General features: G+C 39.6%; 1 protein-coding gene, 1 long non-coding RNA gene and 1 other non-coding gene across 3 annotated transcripts in view; 1 reads left to right on the top strand and 2 right to left on the bottom strand.

Moving 5' to 3' along the window:
* Positions 1-258: 258 nt before the first annotated feature.
* Positions 259-9,371, bottom strand: LOC121459295. Its single transcript, XR_005975954.1, has 3 exons — positions 6,921-9,371; positions 5,237-5,995; positions 259-3,637 (listed from the first exon to the last, which is right to left on the bottom strand). It is a non-coding gene; the product is annotated as an uncharacterized LOC121459295 (long non-coding RNA).
* A 188-nt stretch (positions 9,372-9,559) lies between these two features.
* The window catches only part of LOC121459292 (ATPase MORC2A), a 44,774-nt gene continuing 32,858 nt past the window's right edge, over positions 9,560-21,475 (top strand). The window contains exons 1-4 of the mRNA XM_041668844.1: positions 9,560-10,509; positions 10,605-10,806; positions 19,335-19,388; positions 20,712-20,746. Of these exons, the coding sequence (XP_041524778.1) occupies positions 10,488-10,509; positions 10,605-10,806; positions 19,335-19,388; positions 20,712-20,746 (313 nt within the window). The 5' untranslated portion in view covers positions 9,560-10,487. The remainder of the gene's footprint in view (positions 10,510-10,604; positions 10,807-19,334; positions 19,389-20,711; positions 20,747-21,475) is intronic.
* On the bottom strand, positions 16,638-16,771 carry LOC121459932. Its single transcript, XR_005976002.1, has one exon. It is a non-coding gene; the product is annotated as a U4 spliceosomal RNA (small nuclear RNA).

Below are 21,475 nucleotides of genomic sequence, written 5' to 3'. Positions count from 1 at the left end.
AATACATATACCTTATTTATGTAAACAACTATGTACACTTTCTTTTATGGCTGAACCATATATTCAACCAATCTTTGAAGTTTCCCCCAGTAATTTTTATGATTCTATAGTGTATTAATCTGTGTTTTTCTTTTGGAAAATAATTTTGTTATGGCCTTGACCTCAAGCTTAACAAATAGCTTGGACAAGTCAAGCTTCATTGCTGATAAATGTTATTAGTCAGGATTCACTTTCAAATAACAGAAACCCAACTCAGAGTAACTTCAACAAAAAGGGTATTTATTGGTTCACATAACTGCAAAGTCCAGGGGATATACCACTAGCTTCAGGCACAGCTGGATCCCGGGGGCATAAATGTTGTCATCAGAACTCAAGTCTTTTGCTCTTTTGGCTGTTTCCCTCTGCACTGGCTTCATTTTCTGCCTGGCTCATTGAACATAGTAGGCCCTGTTGGTTTGAGTTTTTCTCCCACAAAGCTAAAGCATCTAAGTTAAGGGAACTTCTCCACAACTGAGTAAACCACCTAGGGCTGATTATCATTGGACAAACTTGAATCGTGCATCCATTCCTGAATCAATCACTAGAGTCAAGAAGGACTTTGCTGATTGATGAGGTTGGAATAACATGTCCAGCACAAGATTCAACAAGTGTCTAAACCACATGGACTGAAAACTGGAAGAGATGGTTCCAAAAAATATCAGGAAGTTGTTATAGTGAGATGGAATGGGCAATAAAAAAGAACATCCAGGGATAAGGCCAAGTACAGAGCTTAATCTTTGACCATAAAGTTGGCTTATAGTAGTTGGTTTTTCTTCCTTGGTAATAGAATTCTAAAAATCACCAGGAGCGATGTCTGTCCTGTCCATAGGAAGCCTACAAATCACTTAAATGAATGATAATTTCCATTAGCTTCATACTCGAGGATTCACCATGGAGTTTTCATTCAAGTCAGATTGACATTGGTGATGTGAAGCAGGAAAACCATTCTCCTACTTGGCAAACAGTTTGAAGCTGTTTGAGTTAGCTGCAAATTAAGTTCAGTGGTCAAGTTCTTGTGTTGCTTTATGTCTCAAGGTGAACTTATAATTTCTTAGTCCTGGTCAATCATATTCATTTCTTAGTTATTACAGAAAAAAAAAGCAATGCACTCTTGCTTTTCAACCTGATATACTTCTGTTAGATCAAACATGATTCAGGTGTTGAAAATAAGCAGGGTTATTCTCTACTTAAAGTTGTTGGTCAAAGAGTATGCAGCATGGTCCTCCCTGTTGTGAACATTGAGTTCTGGTAGGGTATGGTACAGGTTCCTTCTATTCAAAATTCGTTGATGGAACTGGGCACAAGCCTGAAACTGATGGTATTCTCAAGGCCAGTTAGTCTGATTGCAGTAGCATGTCAAAATAGGCAGGTTAAGAGCTAAAGACAGGTAAACAGAGTAACTTCAGCAGGGCCAGTCATACCAATAGTAAAACTATAATTTGGAAGAATAGGCAGATTGATAATGAAGCTCTGTAAATTAGTTTTTGTCCTGGGTACTCCAGAGATAATCCAAAGGGTTTACTCCAGACAAAATTTTTTTGTATCTTAAAGGGACAGTTGGGTATAGCAGCTTTCATTTTCCTGCTCATCTGTGCAAGAACTGTCAGCTTAGAAGGCTATATCCTCAATGCAGACTTGAGGTTCTATTTAGGAGTCTATGCTACATCTGAGAGCAACAGGATTTCTTTGGTAATCAAGTCTTCCCCTTCTGTAATACAGCCCATCGCCAAGAATCTTAAAGGCAAGTCAAGGCCTCAGACTGGTTGGTTGGGTGGCACTGTTGTAAGATTTAGATGAGCTCCAAGGCATGAAGACAGTAGACAAGGCCCTAGAATAAGGCTTTTGCCTTAAGTTTTAGTTTTTTCTATTTATCCAATCACTGATTAGATTGATTGCTCGTTTTAACTGAGTATGGCAGAATCAGAAGAAATGACTGGCAGTGTAGTTTTTTTTTCCTGCAAATACAGTAAAAAGAAAGAGCTAATGTAGAGATAATAGAAAAGTGAATCTGTGATTTCTTCTTTACAAATAATAGTTGCAGATAAAAGCAGAAATCATCCCGATTTTGATTTGCTGACTGTGAGCAGTTTAGAATAACCCGATCTGAGTTTGATTTGCTGATTTGTGTCAACAATTATACAACCATGGTTAGAGGGTAAGAAACAAGAATATAAAAAGCAGCAGTTCCAACGTTTACCCAATGTACTCAAGAGTAGCTGATGGTAGTTGGCCCTTAGACTATGAAGTTGAAGAATGAGATTTTCTCAGGTCACAAAGTCTTGTTTACTATGATTTCAGTATTCAGGGATTTTATCCTTTCTACAAGAAAAAAATAATCTTAATGTCTTAAGAATACCTCATAGTAAGGAATAAAGTCAGTCACTCTGAACTAGTGTAAAGTGATAATACGAGACAGATGAAACTCCATTAAAACATCCAACAGGACACTCAAGAATATTGAAAAAAATCCTTAGCTGCCATTTATAGATTATTTTTTCCAAGTTAGTCTAATTTTCCAGCAAAAAGGTCAACAATATGCTACTTGAAATGTCTAGCAGGCTATCATGGCCTAGAGTCAAAGAATCTGCGTCCAACTATGCCCATCACATACAGCTGATGGTACCAAGCCGGAAGAATAATCATTAAAGAATATTTCAATGGTAGAGGAAAATTGTCCAGCTATGTTTTAAGTCACATATGATAAAGGATGTTCAGAATATGTCTTCACGATCATCTGTTCCATGTAGAGGTGAGTAAATTAATTTTGAAAAGGCAGAAATAACAAGTGTTGGAGGAATTTAATTTTTCTTTAAGCCCTGGAAACAGTAGTTATTAAATAACAGGAAACCATGGAGCAGTTTAATTAATAGTCACATGAGTTGAAATTGAGACAGTGAATGATAATCAGGTTACAAGTCCCTTTAGGAAAAACTGTATTTGGATTTTGCTTCATAGTTAATGATTATCCTTTGTACGTGGAGTACCATAGTTTATGTGGAGAGGTCAAATAAACAACTTGGTCTAAGATGGCCTCAATGAGACATCAGCTTCAATACCAGCTTTCAGGCAATTCCTATATCCAAGTTCCAAGACTTCCAAGCCACATACTTCCAGTACCACTAGGTACACGTTTGTGAAAGTTAATGGGGTTCTTCGGTGTAGGATACACATGTATTATTCTCTGGCTATATCCAACTCCAGGAAGTCCACCTTGGATGGAATGCTATTAATAAAATTTCACTTGACAACGCTGTGTGATCGTTCTCTGGACAAAGGCATACCCATCTCCAAACATGTTCGGCATCAACTGAATATGAACTATATAGAATTGGAAATACACATAAGGTCAGAATGTCATTCAGGTCAAACATGTTATCTAGGGCAGTGGTTTCCAGCAGTATCTTCTGAAGAATTTTCCATAAAGAAGTCCCTTTAGTTGTCACCATGATGGTAAAGGAATAGTTGTGGCAGGCTGCAGATCCCTACTCCAGAGCAGCTTCACTTTACTCTGGACTTCCACATAGCTTTCCTTCAAAGGACTTCATTAAGCACAAAGCCCTTGGAAAATCAGTGATAAGGATAAGTTGTTCACAAAATGCTGAAACACAAAAAATAGGTCATGGGAACCAGAATATGGGTAAGCAAGCTCAATGCTAAGACAAAGTAGACAAAATATTTGTTTATTCTCCCCCTGATGTGGACCATGTTATTGACTGATGGAATTAAAGCATCTACTGTAAATTTTGATTAGTGACTAAGATGACTAAAAAGGTTGACCATGCTTCTAGGGGTGCCCAAGAGTATCTGGGCAACACAAACTGAGGGAAAGGGGGCACAAAACTGAAAGAGAGCAGGGAGTAGTTTTTGGTAAGTTAGGGGGTAAATATGATCAAAATATACTACATGAAATTCCCAAAGAATTGATAAAAATAATTGTATTAAAAAAATGACTACCAGAGAACAAGACTATTGGTTTTAAGCTGTAATATTGCTGGGAATTTGCAAACAGTACTTTTGAGAAATTCAAAGTTGGATGACTTCACTTAAGCAGTAAGAAGTCACTGGGCCACAACTCTAATTCTTTTTCTTTTCCCTCCTTACTTGAGAAGTGATTCCTTTAAAAGTTACAACATGACTCTATTAAGAAGTTATTGCTAACTTAATTGACGCAAAAGTCAATTTCCCCCCATTCTCCCTTGAATTTCAGAGGCTCCCTTGACAAAAAAGGTAGCATCAAAATGTATAACCCTCAGATGTAACAATAATTCAAGCAGTTAGGACAAAATATGAGAAAGGGCAGTTTCAAAGACAGTGAATTTATTATGGGGTCACCAGGCCAATCTGCTGATAATTAAGCACTGGCAAGACAGTTCTAACAGTTTCCCATTCTGTTAAAAAAGAATACTGGAAAAAACAAAAGCAAACAAAAACTCGCAGTAATCTATTTGAATGATGTATGGCACACTGGGCTAAACAGCTAAATGAAGCTTTATAGCATGTCTTTGAGACCCTAACCACTAAACTGTTTGTGTAGGGACATGCATTACATTTTTTTAACCACCTCACTGGACAACAAAAATTATAAATTATATGCATATTTATAAAAGCAAATGGCTCGTTCTACCTATTAATTTGGGGACAGACCACTGGTAAGCTTTCTCTGTCTAGGAATATTAATAAAATTTAAAAGCAAAGAACAAGTGCAGATCTGTAGTTAATGAGGCTGTTCTTGGAAAGACCATAAAAATGAATAAGAAAATGTAAAAATACTTGTTTCATACTGCATAGCCTTGTTTCCTAACATTTTTTTTTAAAACCAAATCACCAGCCACCATGGAGACTGCTTGCTCCTATACCTTAGTGACATCATCAAGGGATTCTGGGCTAAATATAGTTATGATTAAACTTCAAACATTGTGCTCTACTAAGGGCAACATATAGTCTAGAAGCTTGAACATTTTCAGTCTCCAGCCATTTTAATACTGTGAATAATATGAAAGCTAAGATAACACCAAGGGTAATACTGGACTGGGAGTCAGAAGGACTGCCTTCTACTACTGTATCACCTTGGATAATTGCTTAAATTCTTAAATTTCTATTCCCTCATTTCAAAAAGGTGATTGTGTTGATAATTGACACAAATGTTATATGAAAGTGCTCTGAACCTGTAAAGTGCTATACAAACAGAAGAGATTACCATATAGGTTCTATCTTGATGTATCAGAAGTCTTTTCCGGAATCTGGTTGAAGCCTGGTGAGATGGTTAGGTAAAGGGACTCCTTAGTAGAATTTCTTATATTGGTGTGAAAAGTTTTGGTTCCTGAGTAACCCAAAGATGATACTATGAGGAATTCGATGTGCCTTAGTTTTGATCCCAATGGGTCAGAATGTCTGCTTCTCATTCAGTAGACAGCTATAGATTTGAAGGAGGAAAACAAAAACAAAACAAGAGTCCAGTGACCTTGACAGGATCCTAGTCAGTTCATTAAACTTCAGTCATTTGAGATTGTGGAGTATGTTCCAATGCTGTTTTCAGAGATGATGCCATTTTCAGACAGTGTTGACAATTCACAAACAAAACACAAAATCCCCTTGTCCAAGTTTACTATGTGTCTCTGAAGACTTAACTGCAGAAATGAACTGTACATTTATGGAATAAACTTGGCCTTTATTGTGATAAAATAGCTTCAGTTATTTGGCTTGAAGACTCTTGACTGCACTATAAAGGGCTGTGCTGAATCTGAGCAAAGAACAGGAGTGGAGGTAAAGATCACATCATGATGGCTGAATGCTTCTTGGGTCACAGTGGTCCACTGGAATGGTGTCTTCTTCAGTAGTAAGGTGGTAGGAATCACCATGGACAGAAATCCAGGTATCAGTTCTGCGGCTGATGGACTAGCAGAAGGAAGGTCATCACAGGGTCCAGGTGAAGACTCAGCAATCAGGAGGCACAGGACTAGAAAGGGCAGGGAAAAACAGATAAGGTAACAGGCACACAGAATTATAAACACAGGAGTGTAACAATGAGGTGGGGGTTGCTGTCAGTAAATCAACTGTCTGGTGGGCAGTCACAAGCCTGGCTTAGCCGGTGATAGAGAAATTGCTAGAGGCAAGGTCAGTTAAAAAAAAAAGTTAGGTTGGGTAAAAAAATGCTCAGAGTTCTCTAATAGAGGTAATATTCTGACTGTCTCAGGGATCAACAAATATAAAATTCCTACTCTGGGGCAGTAATTTGTTTTCAGGTTGCTAGCCATTAGGTGAAAGGGAGGAAAAGTGGTTTCACAATTGGCACAAAAAGTGAGATTTTAGGTAACACACCAATTTTACCCTTACTTTCTCAGTATTGTTCAAATGCTGTCTTATGCTCCTGTCCTATAAAACTCTCCTAACCTTCACTTTAACAAATTCTATCTAGACCAAGACAGTATTAAGGCCTTGGTCGGTCAACCTGCTCTCAATTCCTTTTTGGGTTTAATGGTTCCCTAGTTTCTTTTAAATCTAGATTTAAGAAATAAGAGTGTGGTTTATATCTAATGAATTCATTTTATCAAGAGTAATGTTAGATATAATATAGCAATTATGGTCCCTGCTTTAAAAAAGGCTTCATTAGAAGTGGTGGCACATTTGGGCAAAGATGAATAAAACCAAGGCTATATGGAAAAATAACAAATGCACCCAAGTAACTTTTATCAGATTTTGCACATAAAAGATTAAAGTCATTATAAAGATTTTCTTTCTGATGTTAAGAGAGCCACAGGGACGAGACCATTTTAGTTGTATAGGAGATAGGAGAGCGGTGCTAGGTGATAAACCACAGAAGTGCATTCCCAAGGTAAACAACAAAAATGGAAAGCAGGGGAATTTTGGAAAATGGCAAGTACCATAGGTTCACTTTGGATGGAGTGTTGTCAGTTTGCACTGAGGGTCTGGACAGAAACCCAGGTCTTCAAGTTTCCAGTAACAACGCTGGTGGCAGTGCTTGTTGTCTTGTTGCCTCTTTACACATGGCAAAATCAACAGTTCCAAAGTTGAAAAGTACAAGACATCTACCTCCAGAGTTCCTGCCACATCTTGACAAGCTCTTCTGGGTCACAGGTCCAGCAATTGAAAATCTGGAAACCTGGAGTCCACAGTGGCAATTACACGGAAAAGTGTATCTGCTCCAATTACTGCAAACACTTCATGAACCTCCAATCCTGGACATCTGTGCTTTGTCACGGAATTTCAAGCTTTTAAATTCCAGTTGATTTTTCTTTTTCTCCTTTCTCCTCCTTTCTCCAGAGGAAAGCCTTTAACACCACAGTCTTAAAAGAGTCTTTTGAGGTACATCCAGATTTAATTACAAAAGAACTAAGACCAACACATTTTTCTCCAAAACAGTCATTTCTCTTGAAGGGAAATCATTTGTCTCTGGCCCTTTGGTAAAGGGAATAGTCAACTTAATTTTTTATATACATTTGAATAAAATATCGGAATTGGTAACCTCTAATCATACAAAATACACTTAAATATGTTGTGTTCACTTGCTTCGAGAGCTGTACCACTTGATAAGCACCACTCCACAAAACGAAAATGTCTGAAATGCAACTGTTCAAACATTTTTATAGTGTTTGCTGGATAATGGCCTGCAATTTGAGGAAAGCAGCTGACAATTAACAGAAATAAACAAAAAACGGCATTTTGGCCATTTCAGTCTCACACTTGCAAGCAATTAGAATACAAGGCTGGCCAGGAAAAAGTTAAGCTTCAAATTACTTCCAAATATACTGATTTTGTGGTTCAACCAGAGTCCAACAACTTTTCAGAGACTGTTAACCTTCAATTAATAATAAGAACCAAACCAAACAAGCCAAACCAAAAATAATCCCAAACAGTCTCAGGAATCCAATGCCTGGTTCAGTCTGCTTCAGGGAGCCCGCTTGCTAAATATCCACCTGCACCATTAGCTGGGTTTGGCAGCACCATTTAAAAATAAGCCTGTTCACTATCAACCACGCAAACCAGGGATACACTATAGGAGCAAACGACGGATGTCAATCATGGTTGTAGAAAATGGTCAATGAAAGAAAAGTAGTCAGGCACCAGTACAAGCAGCAGAAAAACAATTGCTGGGCCAAAGATTACATTTCTTGATACTACAGAACACATTCACTCCTAATTGTAGCTGCTTTATATTGGGTGCCACTGTACCACGTGTATCTGCCACCCTTCAGGCACCCTACGGTGAGAGGAAAGGGCTTAGAATAGAAGCCAAGCAGTGAAATGATGTTACCCGAAATAGCCATTATGCATTAAGAAGCAGCTCACATATACCAGGGACTCAAATGGGGGCTTCAAATTGGTTGTGAAGGGTCCCAAATGACATGTAGGCCTCAGTTTCCTCCCGGTGGCATACAATTGTTCTCTTCTGGGTCACGGCCCCCTTTGAAAACTTGCTATTGATGGGTCCGCCCATTCCCCAAGAATGCTCTTTCCCACACGTTTCTGCACACAAATTCAAGGAGCCTGCCGATCTCCAACTCCAATAAAAGGTTCCCGGATTTAACTCCTGGGAATGAGCAGTTGCTAAGTCTTCTCGCAACTCAAAAAAATAAAAACGATAATCATCCTTTATGTAAACGGACGCTTCTGTAAAAGCGCTTTCAATCCCAGACACACACTGATAGGCAGAGGAGGAAACTGAGGCGCAGACAAATTACAGAGTGACTTGCCTAAGGTCACTCGGCCAGCGGGTGGCTAGGCCCGGAAGCAAACCCAGATCTTCCGACTCCGGAGCTCGAATCCCCACCCCGGAGCTGCCGCCAGAGCTTCCACCCCCACGCTAAGGTGGCATAAGTAGGAAAAGGCAGAGGAGAAAGCCCACCACCAACCATCCTCCCGCGCCCTCCTGTCCCTCCAGCTGCGTCCTAGCAGGCCCGGAAGGGTGGCGCCAGGCCTCCAGGCCGGCCCCGGCCACCCCAGCCTCCCCCGCCGCCTCCCCGGGAGCGGGGCGGAGCAGCTGCCCGCCGCCGCCGACCACCCGGACGACTCCTCGTCGAATCGCAAACGCATAGGCCGCCGCCCGAGTTCTGCGGACGAGAAGAAAGACGCGGCGCGAGCGCCAACGGCCACCGGGCGCGCGCCGCGGCGGCCGGGCCTGCGCCCCAAGAGCTGGATGCCAGAGCAGGAGGAAGAGCCGCCAACCGATCGCTCGATCGACCGCACGCCCGCTCCTTCGCCCTACCAGACCGGGGAGTGGGGGAGGGCGCGCCAGGGCTTCTTCGAGTTAGGGGCCTGACTCCCCGGCGACAAGACAAGATGGCTCCTCCGCTCTGCGCTGCAGCTCCCGTCCGGCTGCGTCGCTCGGCCCGCCCCCGGTACTGTTTCTTTAAATGGCGGAGAGGGTCAGGCAAGCAGGAAGAGAGGCGCGCGCCCTCACGTGACGGGGGCGGGCCGGCGCGGGCCGGATCCGGTCACGTGGGCCCGCGTTGCTCGCCAATCCGCAGGTGGGGGTCTCGGGGCGGGGGCGGGAAGACTTGCGGCGTTGTGATTGGCCGAGGGCGCGGCGGAGAGGCCTGGGAGGCCGGGACCGTCGGGAGTGAGCGAGGCGGCTCGCGCTGCGTGCCCTGACGGAGACAAAGCAGTGCCCGAGGTCGCCGTGGCGGCGGCGGCGGCGGCCGAGTCCTCAGCGCCGAGTCTCGTGACGCCAGCCCTGTCGTCATCTGTTCGGGCGCGGCGTGGCGCGCGCGGGCGGCGGCGGAGGCAGCGGCAGCACATGGTTCCAAGAGCGCGCCGCGGTGGTTGAGTTCCAATTCCGCGGGGAGGGACAAAGGCATCTGCGAGCTGCAGGCAACGCCCGACCGGACCCGGGGGGGTGGGGCGTGCTCGCCGCCGTCCTCCCCGTTCTCTGCTCTGGATCCGGAACGAGTGACTTTCTCGGAGGTGGCCGCAGGACCCGGGCCGGGGCGGGCCTGAGGGACCCGAGGCTGGCTTCTGAAGGGGGTGGGGGAAGGGCGCGTCTGAGGCGATCCGGGCGGGTGTGCTGGGTGGCGTCTCTGGGGGCCACGCTGAGTGATTCCACCCTCCACCTGTGGTGACTGTGGCCTCCCAGCCAGCTGTGCGGGGGACGGGGCTGGGGGGGGGGGTACAGGAATCCGTCGGTCAGCACCAAGGACCTGCCAGTTGGGAAGCGGTGAGGCGGGAAAGGGCATCCATCGCTCCACCGCTGGAACACCTGTGTGAGGAGTCTGGCATCTTCGGCGGTGACGAAGCCTCCCGTGGTAATGACGTAGGTGAACCGTCAGCTTTATGACAGAAGTAGGTCAATCTCTTGGTTCTCTTCAGGAAACTTAGGAGAACAGAAAAGGACTCGAAGAACGTGAAGATGAAGCCGCAATAAGCCGCCAGCTTGGAAGACCATTCCGAACCATTCACTCCGGAGGCTTCGGGAATTGCAAGAAGGACGCTCTATGCTTGCTGCTCTTAAGGACTGTAGGTTTAGGATGTAGTTCTTTCCAAAAATATTACATCATAGTCACTGAAATACGTACATCACTTGCAATTTCAAATATCTGACAATATTTTAGATAGTCGGGAAATTTTGTCCTATGAGTCACTAAGAAGCACAGATTTACCCTTGACTGGATCAACCTCTGGGAAAGCCTGTTCCGTTCTATGTTCTCCCCTGTTAACGGGCAAAGACTGGAGACTCACTGCAGTCATGGCCTTCACCAATTACAGCAGTCTCAACCGAGCTCAGCTAACCTTTGAATATCTGCACACAAATTCGTAAGTATCCTGTAGGTGGCACTGAGGTAACCAGTAACTCCTTGGTGTTAATATGGAAATCCTTTCTCCAGAAAATTTTGCTTTTTTATCCTTTGGCATGTGTCATTGGATGTCTTGAGCCATATTGAAGAACCGAGATCAGTGAAATATTTGTTGCTAATCTAGAAGAAAATGATTTTCACTTACTGGATCACAGTTTTCTAAATGCAAACTTTATATGGAGTCAGTATGTTCAGTTGTCTCATCTGTTTGATAGGAATCCAACAAGAAGGGATCACCAACATTTGGACCGTCTGGTGTCAACTGTTGTACATCTTTAGTGACAGCCTAGACAATTGGGTTTATAACAAGTGTTTCTGACAACAAGATGATGGTGACACGTAAATGACCAACTTGGAAGAAGAAAGCTATTTTTTTTTCAGCAAACAATTGCCTTTATTTATTTATTGGCAAATTGGCAGTATATCCAATGTCGTTTGTATATGCTAAGCAGAGTGGAGAATTCTTTAAAGCCCTTGGTTTAGATAGTCTTGCCCCAAAATGCATGAAAGCACAGAAGCATGCTGTTTTCATGGTTTTTGAGTAAATGAAGAGATAACATCATTATGATTCAGTGTGGAGTATTTTAGGGTTGGTATATTTATTTATTTTGAAGTCCGGTCTCTCTACATATCTATGACTGTTCTGAAAATCACTATATAGACCAGGTTGGCCTGGAACTCATGGAGATCTGCTTGCCTCTGCCCCCACGAGTGCTAGATAAAAGGAGTGCTCTACCACATCAAGCTAGGGTCAGTTCTTAAAACCATTAAGTTACCTTGTAGTGCCAAAAACATTCACCTGTGACTTTTGAGCACAAGGTAAGTATTCTATTAAAGCACTGGGATGAGGAGTTAAGACCTAAATAAATAAATGGTCTAGTTAGTGAAGATCCATCTGCAGATTATCAAGCATAGACTTCAGTTATCCCATAATAGTGCAGTGATTTTTAGCCTATTGTGATTTCATAATACTTTAAAAAATCTTTTCTGAGCCAGTCAGTGATGGTGCACGCCTTTAATCCCAGTACAGTACTCAGGAGGCAGAGGCAGGCAGATCTCTGAATTCCAGGACAGCAAGGACTACACAGAGAATATTGTCTCAGAAAAAACAAAACAGAAAACAAAACAATACCAACTGCTCTCCCCCCACCCCAAAACCCAACCAAACAAACAAAAACTTCTGAAAAGGAAGTAATGAATTTTTGTCGTTGTTGGTTTTTTTTTTTTTTTTTTTTTTTTTAAGCAGTGGCTTGTCTAATGCTGAGAGGTTTTATTTTGCATCATTTAGGAAGTTTTTTTTTTTTTTAACTGAAGTGAATTGGTTTAGAGATGGTACTATATAGAGATTACCTTGGACACATTGCGAATCTGGAACCTAGGTCACTAATCAAAGATACTAGCACAACCTTTGGCTACGCTCTCAGTGTTTTTTGTTTGTTTGTTTTTTTTTTTTTTTTTTTTTTTTTTGGTTTCTCAAGACAAGGTTTCTCTGTGTAACGAGCAAGGTGGCCTTGAATTTGAATTTACAGAGATCCACCTGCCTCCCTGGATCTAGGATTAAAGGTGTACACCACCACCGCCTGGCATCAGTGTTCTTTATATTTAAACTACATATTAAGAACAAGCAGATGAAGGGCACTATTCAAAAGTTCATGGCTGATTGTGTGCTATAATGTCAGCACTCATCAGATTTCAATTTTGGACTGTCAGGGCAAATTTGGAGTTACAGATTTTAAGAAATTTGGAAGACCTTTGAAAATTGACCTTCCAGATCTGTCTTGTTCCAGATTCACTATTGACTTATGCAATAACAGGAGTATAAGCAATTCATTGCTTAAACTTACAGGTTGACCCTTATTCTGGTTTTGTGTTTGAGAAAACTGAGGCTCTAAGAGATCAAGTTGTTGCAGAGGCAAATTAACGGTACCCAGATTTGACTACAGTGCTTAGTATTTTTAACCATTATGCAGTGCTGGCTGATGTTACCTTGAAGGTTTTTTTTTTCTTGTCTATAAGGCAGAGGACTTAGCTTCCTGATCTATAAGTCTTTCATTTTGGTTTATTTTATTAAGCTTCTGAGTATTATGGATTATTAACAGTTTGTGGACACTGCCAAAGCAAAGAAGTAAACTGAGTTACTTGAATGAGTTGAATTGGAACTTGTGCTAGCATATCATTTGGAAACTCTGGAATTTCTTATCTGGATCACAGATTTGGTCTTTGAAATGAATCTGCTTGCTTTGAATGTGCTAGTCTTACCTTAAGAAAATATTAACTGTACACCACACACAATGAGAATTCTTTTTTCTTTCACTTAGGCTTGTACTGTGTAGCCAGGCTAGGCTTAATCCTCATGCTTCAGCCTCTTGAGTGCTAAGGGCCACCACTCTGGGCCCTCAACTTAAGTTTTCTGTTAGTAACTAATTTTAAGAGGTTTTTTGTTGTTGTTGTTGTTGTTTCTTTTGGTCATTATGATTTGATTGGAAGTTCATTATTAGAGAAACTAAAATTTTAAAAAATTTTACGTGTGTTAGAATCAACTTCAGAGAAGGAAAGATCTTATGGTACCTGCTTTATTCTGTTAAAATCTTAAAAATGCCAGACAATTTTAGATACTACACAAACAATATTAACTATATTTTGAATTGTGAAATAAAAACATTTTATTTATTTATTTATTTATTTATTTACTTTGTATTAGGCTTGCAAGCAGAGCCTGGACTAGAGGAGTAGAAATTTTTGTGGTTTGGTGGAAAGCCTGTACTTAGAAACTCTCAAACTCTATACTTGAATGCTTCTTTTCTTGCGGCTTTTTTAAGCCTCAGTTTTGTTTTTTTCTTTTTTCATTTGTAAGATGGAGATAATATAGTATTTGAGGATTATGCCAAATAACAATCAATTGGTGTTTATTCTTTATACTGTTTTATCTAGACTAAAACCTAATTGTAACCTACTCATTGATGTTAGACATTAGACAATTTTTAAAGATTATTTTTTGTGTATGAGTGTTTTACCTGTATGTATGTAAATGTACCATGTTCATGCCTGATACGTTCCAAGTTCAGAAGAAGGCATCAGATTCCCTAGAACTGGAGTTAGGGGGTGGTTGTGAGCCACCATGTGGGAACTGGGAATTGAACCTGAGTCCTCTGCAAGAGCAACATGTGCTCTAAGCCACTGAGCCAGCCATCTTCAATCCCTAGGCAGATACATTCAGAAGTATATGTTGGAAAGAGTGAACAGGTCTTAATTTTTTTAAAAATTAGATCCTATGATACTTACTCTTGATGGTTATTCTTGATTATAGCTGATAGTCTGAAAAAGAAATCTGCTTTCTTCTAATAGTATACGCTGCTTTTTATGGGATTATGCAGGCTAGGGTTTCCACAGAAAAGGAGTTTTAAGCTCTTTGGTAGTTTTTTTTCATGACTGCTATTCTTGTTATAGTAGTGGTTCCTTTGGCATAAGAGGAATATGTTTCAGCCTGGTCTACAAGAGCTAGTTCCAGGACAGGCTCCAAAACCACAGTGAAACCCTGTCTCGAAAAACTAAAAAAAAAAAAAAAAGAGGAATATGTTTTTAATTTAAGATTCGTATCTTAAGTCATTTGATATACTTTTATGTAGTCAGGTAATCAGAATGCTTAAGTATAAGGTGACTTTTTTTTTCTATTACTCTTGGAACATTCTGTGACTTACCTTTGGCATATGGTATTTCTGAGTGGTTTTCTCCATATGAGAAGTGAATGTACAGGGGCCTATGAAGTCAGAGACTTGTGTTTCATATGATTTACAAGACTGCTGAAATGTAAGGCAATCATATTTGTATGCATGCATGTATGTGCACACACACTATTTGAATGTAAAATAACTCCACAATTTCTCAGCTTGAACTCACAGAGATCCCTGCTTGTCTCTATCTCTCCAGTACTATGATGAAAGGCATGTGCCGCTAGCTTTTTTCTGTACTAATTATGGCAATTAACTATTGTCAGCATATTCAGGAATTCAGCAAAAGCTCTCATTGTTATGAGCTTGTACAATTTTTTCTTTTAAATTCAGGTTGTCTACATAGAGAAACCATTTTTTTTTACATAACAAGCAAATTTATGTTTGATTTTATTCTGGAAATGCTGAACTGCAAAACTATTTTGGATCACATATGGTTAAATCAATTGGAAGCATCAGAGTTTTAAAAACCTTTGTGTTTTCTCGATTAGTTGACTTCAGATAAGGTACAAATGATATTTAGGTCTGTGAAGGTTTTTTTTTTTCTTTTTTTTTTTAGAGATTTATTTATTATGTGTACGGTGTTCTGCCTGCATTCCAGAAGAGGGCACCAGATATCATGGATGGTTGTGAGCCACCATGTGGTTGCTGGGAATTGAACTCAGGTCCTCTGGAAGAGAAGTCAGTGCACTTTACTGAGCTATCTCTCCAGCCCCCCTCTTTGTTTTCTTTTTTAAATTTGAAACAGGGTCTCTCTATGTAGCCCTGGCTGCCGCTGCCCTGGAACTCACTATATAGACCAGATAGACCAGGCTGGATTCAACTCACAGAGAACCGATCCACCTGCCTCTACCTGAGTGCTGGGATTAAAGGTGTACATCACCTTGCCTGACTTGAGAAATGTCTTTAAAAATATTTAATTATATCTCACATGCTAACCAGCAGCAAGTGTACCTTTTGAAATATTTGGCAAAAAAGGAACTTCATGCATTGTGTGTGTGTGTTTTATGATTTTTTAAGGATTATTTAGAACAATGATGTCAACGTCTTTAAGCTCCATCTATCTCATGAGATTCTATTTTTTTCTGACCTTAACAGAAAGCCCTTTAATGATGTTTGCTACCATACAAAATACTCTAGCTACATTTAGTATCTATTAGGTTATCTGAAATATGTGTGTATAAAATACTAATGATACTGCTAGTAACGAGATTTGAAATTTTTTTCTTAGCTCTTATATGTACAAAGCACATTCCTAAACTTTACATAGAGTACAGTGAGATTTTAGCTAGAAGTGCTGCGTGCTTGCCCTTTTAATAGCCTTTTAATAGATTCTCAATGTCTCATTTTTTATATGAAACAGTTGGAAGTACATAGTGCTTTTTTACACTTTTTTTGTTCTTGTGACAAAGGATGTTATTACTGTCTCCATAATTCTTACTTACAGTTTTATAATCAGAAGCCAGAAACCTTTTCCTTCCTTCCTTCCTTCCTTCCTTCCTTCCTTCCTTCCTTCCTTTCTTTTTAAATAAGGTTTCTTGTAGCCAGGGCTAATAACCTTAAACTTGATAAGTAGCCAAGAATCACCTTGAACTGATAATCTTGCCTTCACCTCTGAGTTCTAGGACTTTAGGCTTATACTACAAACCTAGTTTTTTGTTGTACATGTTAGTCAAGCACCTTACCAACTGAGTTACATGCCCAGCCTAGAAACGTCATTTTCTTTTAAGCCAGAAGAATTTGAGCTCTGTTTTATCAGTTTTATCTGTTTTATATGCAACATTCTGATGCAAGTTATACTCGTATTCTTAGTCTAGTGTGCTTTTATTACCATACATCAGGGGTTTTTTTTGAGATTCACTGACTTACGTTAAAATAAAAACATGTTCTTGTTTAAATAAATGAAAATGATTAAAAATAGAGTTTCTAGTTTATATTTCTACACACCAGTCTGGATTGTATATAAAACTAATTTGATGTAATTTTATGACTTACATCAGAACAGAAGATGACTGAAAGCTTGAGAATAAATATTAGATTACCTACTTTAAAAAAAATTCAGTCTCTTTAGAGACTGTCAGAACTTTCCAGTGCTGACTGTGTTTTCAAGTCATCATGGTATGGGGTAGTTTTCAACTGCAGTGATTGCATCTCAGAGAAACCTTAGTGGCTGTGAAACAGCCACTGCTCAAAGCAGAGTCCCCACAAGAATTCTGTTCTAAAGATAATCTAGCTATATAGCCTAGGCTTACCTAAAACTTGTTATTGTCCCTCAGCTTTATGGAATTTCAGTTGTGTGCCATCATGCCTAACTGTAGATTGACTTTTTTGTCTTAAGTACTAGGGATCTAACCTAGGCCTTGCACATGGTATGCAAGTGCTCAGATGCTGAGTTATGTCCTCTGTCTCTAGATTGACTTTTTTGTTTGTTTTTCAAGACAAGGTTTCTCTGTATAACAGTTCTGACTGTCCTGGAACTCACTCTATAGACCAGGCTGGCCTCGAACTCACAGATCTGCCTACCTCTGCATCCTAAGTGCTAGGATTAAATGCATGTACCACCACCACTCAGATTGGCTTTTAATTAACATTATCTATAACAATTCATCTTAATTTTCCAACCTGCCTCTTTGTGTATCTGCCTGCTTGTTTGCCTGTTTCTCTCTCTCTCTCTCTCTCTCTCTCTCTCTCTCTCTCTCTCCCTCTCCCTCCCCCCCATGAGGATTAAATCTAACACCTATGCATGCTAGACAGATACTGTGCCACAGACCTGTATCACCAGCCCTCTCCCTATACCAGTGGTTTTCAACCTTCCTAATGCTGTGACTCGTTAATACAGTTCCCCATGTTGTGGTGATAAAATTATTTTTGTTGCTACTTAATAATTGCAATTTTGCTACTGATATGAATTGTAATATAAATATTTTTGGAAATAGAGTATTACCAAAGGAGCTGTGAGCTACAGGTTGAGAACCACTGCCCTATACAGATATGGAGTGGAGTACATGGGGCATTTTTTTATCCCAACTGATAGTTTGGCAAATTTAAAGCAATAATTTTGAGGGACTGGAGAGATGGCTCAGAGGTTAAGAGCACTGACAGCTCTTCCAGAGGACCTGAGTTCAATTCCCAGCACCCACATGGTGGCTTATGACCATCTGGCTTCTGGCCTGGAGGTATACATGCAATCAGAACACTATATACATATATACAAGTCATTTTTTTAAAAAAAGTAAAAATTTTGAAAATTACTTAAATTTTTCTTTTTTTGATAATATCTTGCTACATAGTCCAGGCAGGCCTTGAGTTCTTCATCTTACTACCTTTTGGATGATGTCATTATAGGGTCTTGGGATTTCAGGCATTGCTATCATAACTGTGAACACTCAAATATTTATAATAAAGAGATGACTTTTTAAGGCAAGGTTTCTATTAGAAGTTTGATTCTTCCATGTCAGGTACTTAATATTTGGATTTTATCTGGAAGAATTTGAGCTTCATTCCATAAGTGAATTGGTGATAAAACGTCTGCATTTTGCTGCAACATCTTTCTTGGTCCTACTGCCTTTGGATTAGCAATAGATATATTCACTGATCTCATGGGAGAAAATGTCTTTCTAGAATTCTAGGAAGAGGTAGTTTTATTTATTAAAAGTTTACAGTTTAAAAAACAAGCTGAAGAATAACCTTAAGAAAATCAGTTTTCCTGGACAGTTAGAGTTTTTATAAAGAAATGGTTCACAGTTTAAAACAATATCGTAAGTGGTCAGAGATCCTAAATGCTGGGTACTAGTGTTATATTTCATTCTAAATGTTTAGAAAATGCCATTTTGATTATTGACTAAACATGAAAAAGCAAGAAAAAATTTATGAGAGTTGATTATAGTTTGTGTCTATAACTTTGTATTTCCTTTAAAAATCAAGCCGATTTTGTGGATGGTTCTATATCGACCTGTTCCTCTTTATAGTTAGTGAAGACTGTTGTAGGAAATTGTACAACTTAAGAAAGTGTAAATTGAGCATACCTGTGTGTGAGCTGTCCCAGGGAAAAGAGGAGACGCATGGGTTTTGTGCAGCTTGTAAGTGAAATCCCCTCTTCTCAGAGCGGGAGGTAGCGCAGATCATTTCAACTTCCCCAGATGTTGGCTAAAATCAGGTCTTTGACTAAGATCCTTAAAAAAAAAAATGTAAGAAATTCTCCTGCAAGGGTAAGAAGACCATTTGGTATGGTCTTCTGGGTGTCCAAGGAAAAAATAACTTTTTAAGTGGAGGCTTCAGTGATTATCTCCTGGAAGCTTCTAAAAGTTTGGGTTTTGTGAAGATACCTGTCATTATTCAGAACTCAAGATACTTACTTGTAAAGATGTATGTTTATAATTGCTTACAATTCCTCCTGTGCAGAAACCGACAGCTGGTTAAATCAATGAAAGATAAAATAGAGGCATTTTTTTTCTAGGCTATTACTCTTTTTTTCATACTATCACTACTTTTAATAGTACATGTAAAAATTTCAAGGTTCTTTAAGGTGGGTTTTCAATTAAAAATAGGAAAAGTAAACATTCCTGAATAAATGGCAGGGCTTGATTTGTGGGGAATCAGCTCTAGAAAGGCTTGTGTTATGGAGTTTATATTTAGTAGTTCCATCAGTGATGCACATGTGGATTTTAGATGTTTTCTAAACCTTTTAAATGTTTATAACCTTAAGACTCATAGCTCAGGTCATAATTCTTTTGTTAACTCTTAAAATGTATTATTTCAGAACCACTCATGAATTCTTGTTTGGTGCTCTTGCTGAACTGGTTGATAATGCGAGGTATGTAGTCTTCAAGCCTTCAATTGCTTAGAGGGAGAGCTTTATGGATCATCATGACTTTTGCTCTCTGATGACTTGAGAGAAAGATGTTTTTGTTGTATATGTTGCAACTCCTAAGAGACTCGTTAGCAAAAAGTATTTTTATTATCACAGTATTTGACACTTTCTTGATTACCTTAAATTCATTCATTGCTCTTTGTGTTCCAACCTAAAAATAGGAAACTTACCACTTCCAAACCACCTTCCCTTGTGTATCAGCATCTGATAATTGTGAGAAGTAGGGAATTAAGATAGGAACTGGAGAGTCAAACTAATTGGACACATAGAGTATTAGTTTGTGTTGCCAAGACACTGTACTGCTGAATGTCTTTAAAACTAGGCCAGATTTGTGCATCTTCCCCCAAATAGTTATTTTATTACAAGTGACTACTCTTTAATCAGTATCTTCCGTTGTGGGTTTTTTTGTTATTTTGAGACAGGACCTCACTCTGGCTGGCCTGGTAACCACTGTGTTGACTAGGCTAATTAACGTTTACTTTACAGAGATCTGCTGACCTCTTCCTCTTATAGTTATATTAACAAAATATTGTCTTGGTTTTAGTGTAAACTCTAAAATTTAGATACTTATTGACTAGTGTTGACATAATGAAGGAAGAAGAGGGTAAGAGTTGATAGTAGAATTTGAAACTTCCTCAGTTAGTGAATTTACTTGTAATTTCTAATGTCTGTACAACTGTTAGTATAGTGTATACTGTTAGTACTTTTTGTGTTTTTGAGACAGGCCTTACTATACAGCCCAAAGTCCTCCTGCCTCAGTCTTTTGAGTGTAGCCATTATAGATGTGTGTTACCATACTTGACTTTTATTATTGCTTTTGTTACTATATTCTTGTTACCTGCTCATGGAAATGTACTAGATCACACATTATTTAACTACAATCTTACATCTGGCCACTTCTCCTTCAGAGGAAGTCACTGCTAGTTTAGCAGACAATGAAAGATTAATTTCCTCAGTCAAAGTGAGCTTGAAGATACCAGCATGTATGAGACTCTTAAAACTGTACCCAGGTTCTGTGTGTCATGCATCTTAATAAATTTGGAGTGCTTGAAATATTTCATAGATATGTCAGGAAAATTTTGTGGTCAAGTATAAAAACAAAACTTTAATATATATATTTAAATATATGCATATATTTACTATATCTGAATTGTTCATAGCTTGAACAATTCAAAATAATATGCATTACTCTTAAAATACTGTGTATTTTGCTGGTTGATACTTTAAATTCTCATCTATATCTCAGATTTTTTTTTCCTTTTGCAGAGATGCTGATGCCACCAGAATAGACATTTATGCTGGTAAGCCAGACTTTAGATCTTTTATTGCCTAAGAAGTGAGTGGGAAATAAATGGCTTCTGGAGCCTGGAGATGATAGAATTTCTTCATGCTCTAGGTAGAAATGGGGCAGATCCGACCACATATGTCTTAAAACCCAGGAGCTTTAAGAGGGTGCTGGAATAGAGTAGTGGGAAGTACAATGATCCAGTGTTAGTCATCTTTCTGGAAGACAGGGTCTTGTTGAAATTAATCCTTCACTACTCCTGGTAACAGGTTTTTCCCTGGAAAGTTGCTGGTATCAGTTGCAGAAAATTGCTGGTAATTGGTTTATAGAGATGCTGAGATCATGTGTTAGGCTTTTCTAGAGTAATAGAACTTACAGAATGAATCACACACACTATATATATAGTGAGAGAGGATATATATAAAAAGGGGATTTATTAGAATGACTTACAGGCTTCAGTCCACCTAATCCAACAATAGCTAGCTGTGAATAGCGTATCCAAGAACCCACTAGTTGCTCAGTCCACAAGGCTGGATGTCTCAACTAGTCTTCAAAGAGGTAGGCTCCAATGCCAGTGAAGGAATGGATGGGCTAGCAAGGTGGAGGCAAGCAAAGAGCAAAAGCTTCCATCTTTCATGTCCTTATATAGGCTTCCAGCAGAAAGTGTGGCCCAGATTAAAAGGTGTATTTTCCTGCCTTGAGATCCAGATCAAGGCATGTGTCTTTCTTCCTCAAAGGTCCAGAT

This window comes from Microtus oregoni, unplaced genomic scaffold (assembly GCF_018167655.1).
Source record: "Microtus oregoni isolate MIOR12 unplaced genomic scaffold, Mior012 000019F_ref0000042, whole genome shotgun sequence".
Lineage (NCBI taxonomy): Eukaryota > Metazoa > Chordata > Mammalia > Rodentia > Cricetidae > Microtus > Microtus oregoni.
This window is presented reverse-complemented; position numbering and strand designations above follow the sequence as displayed.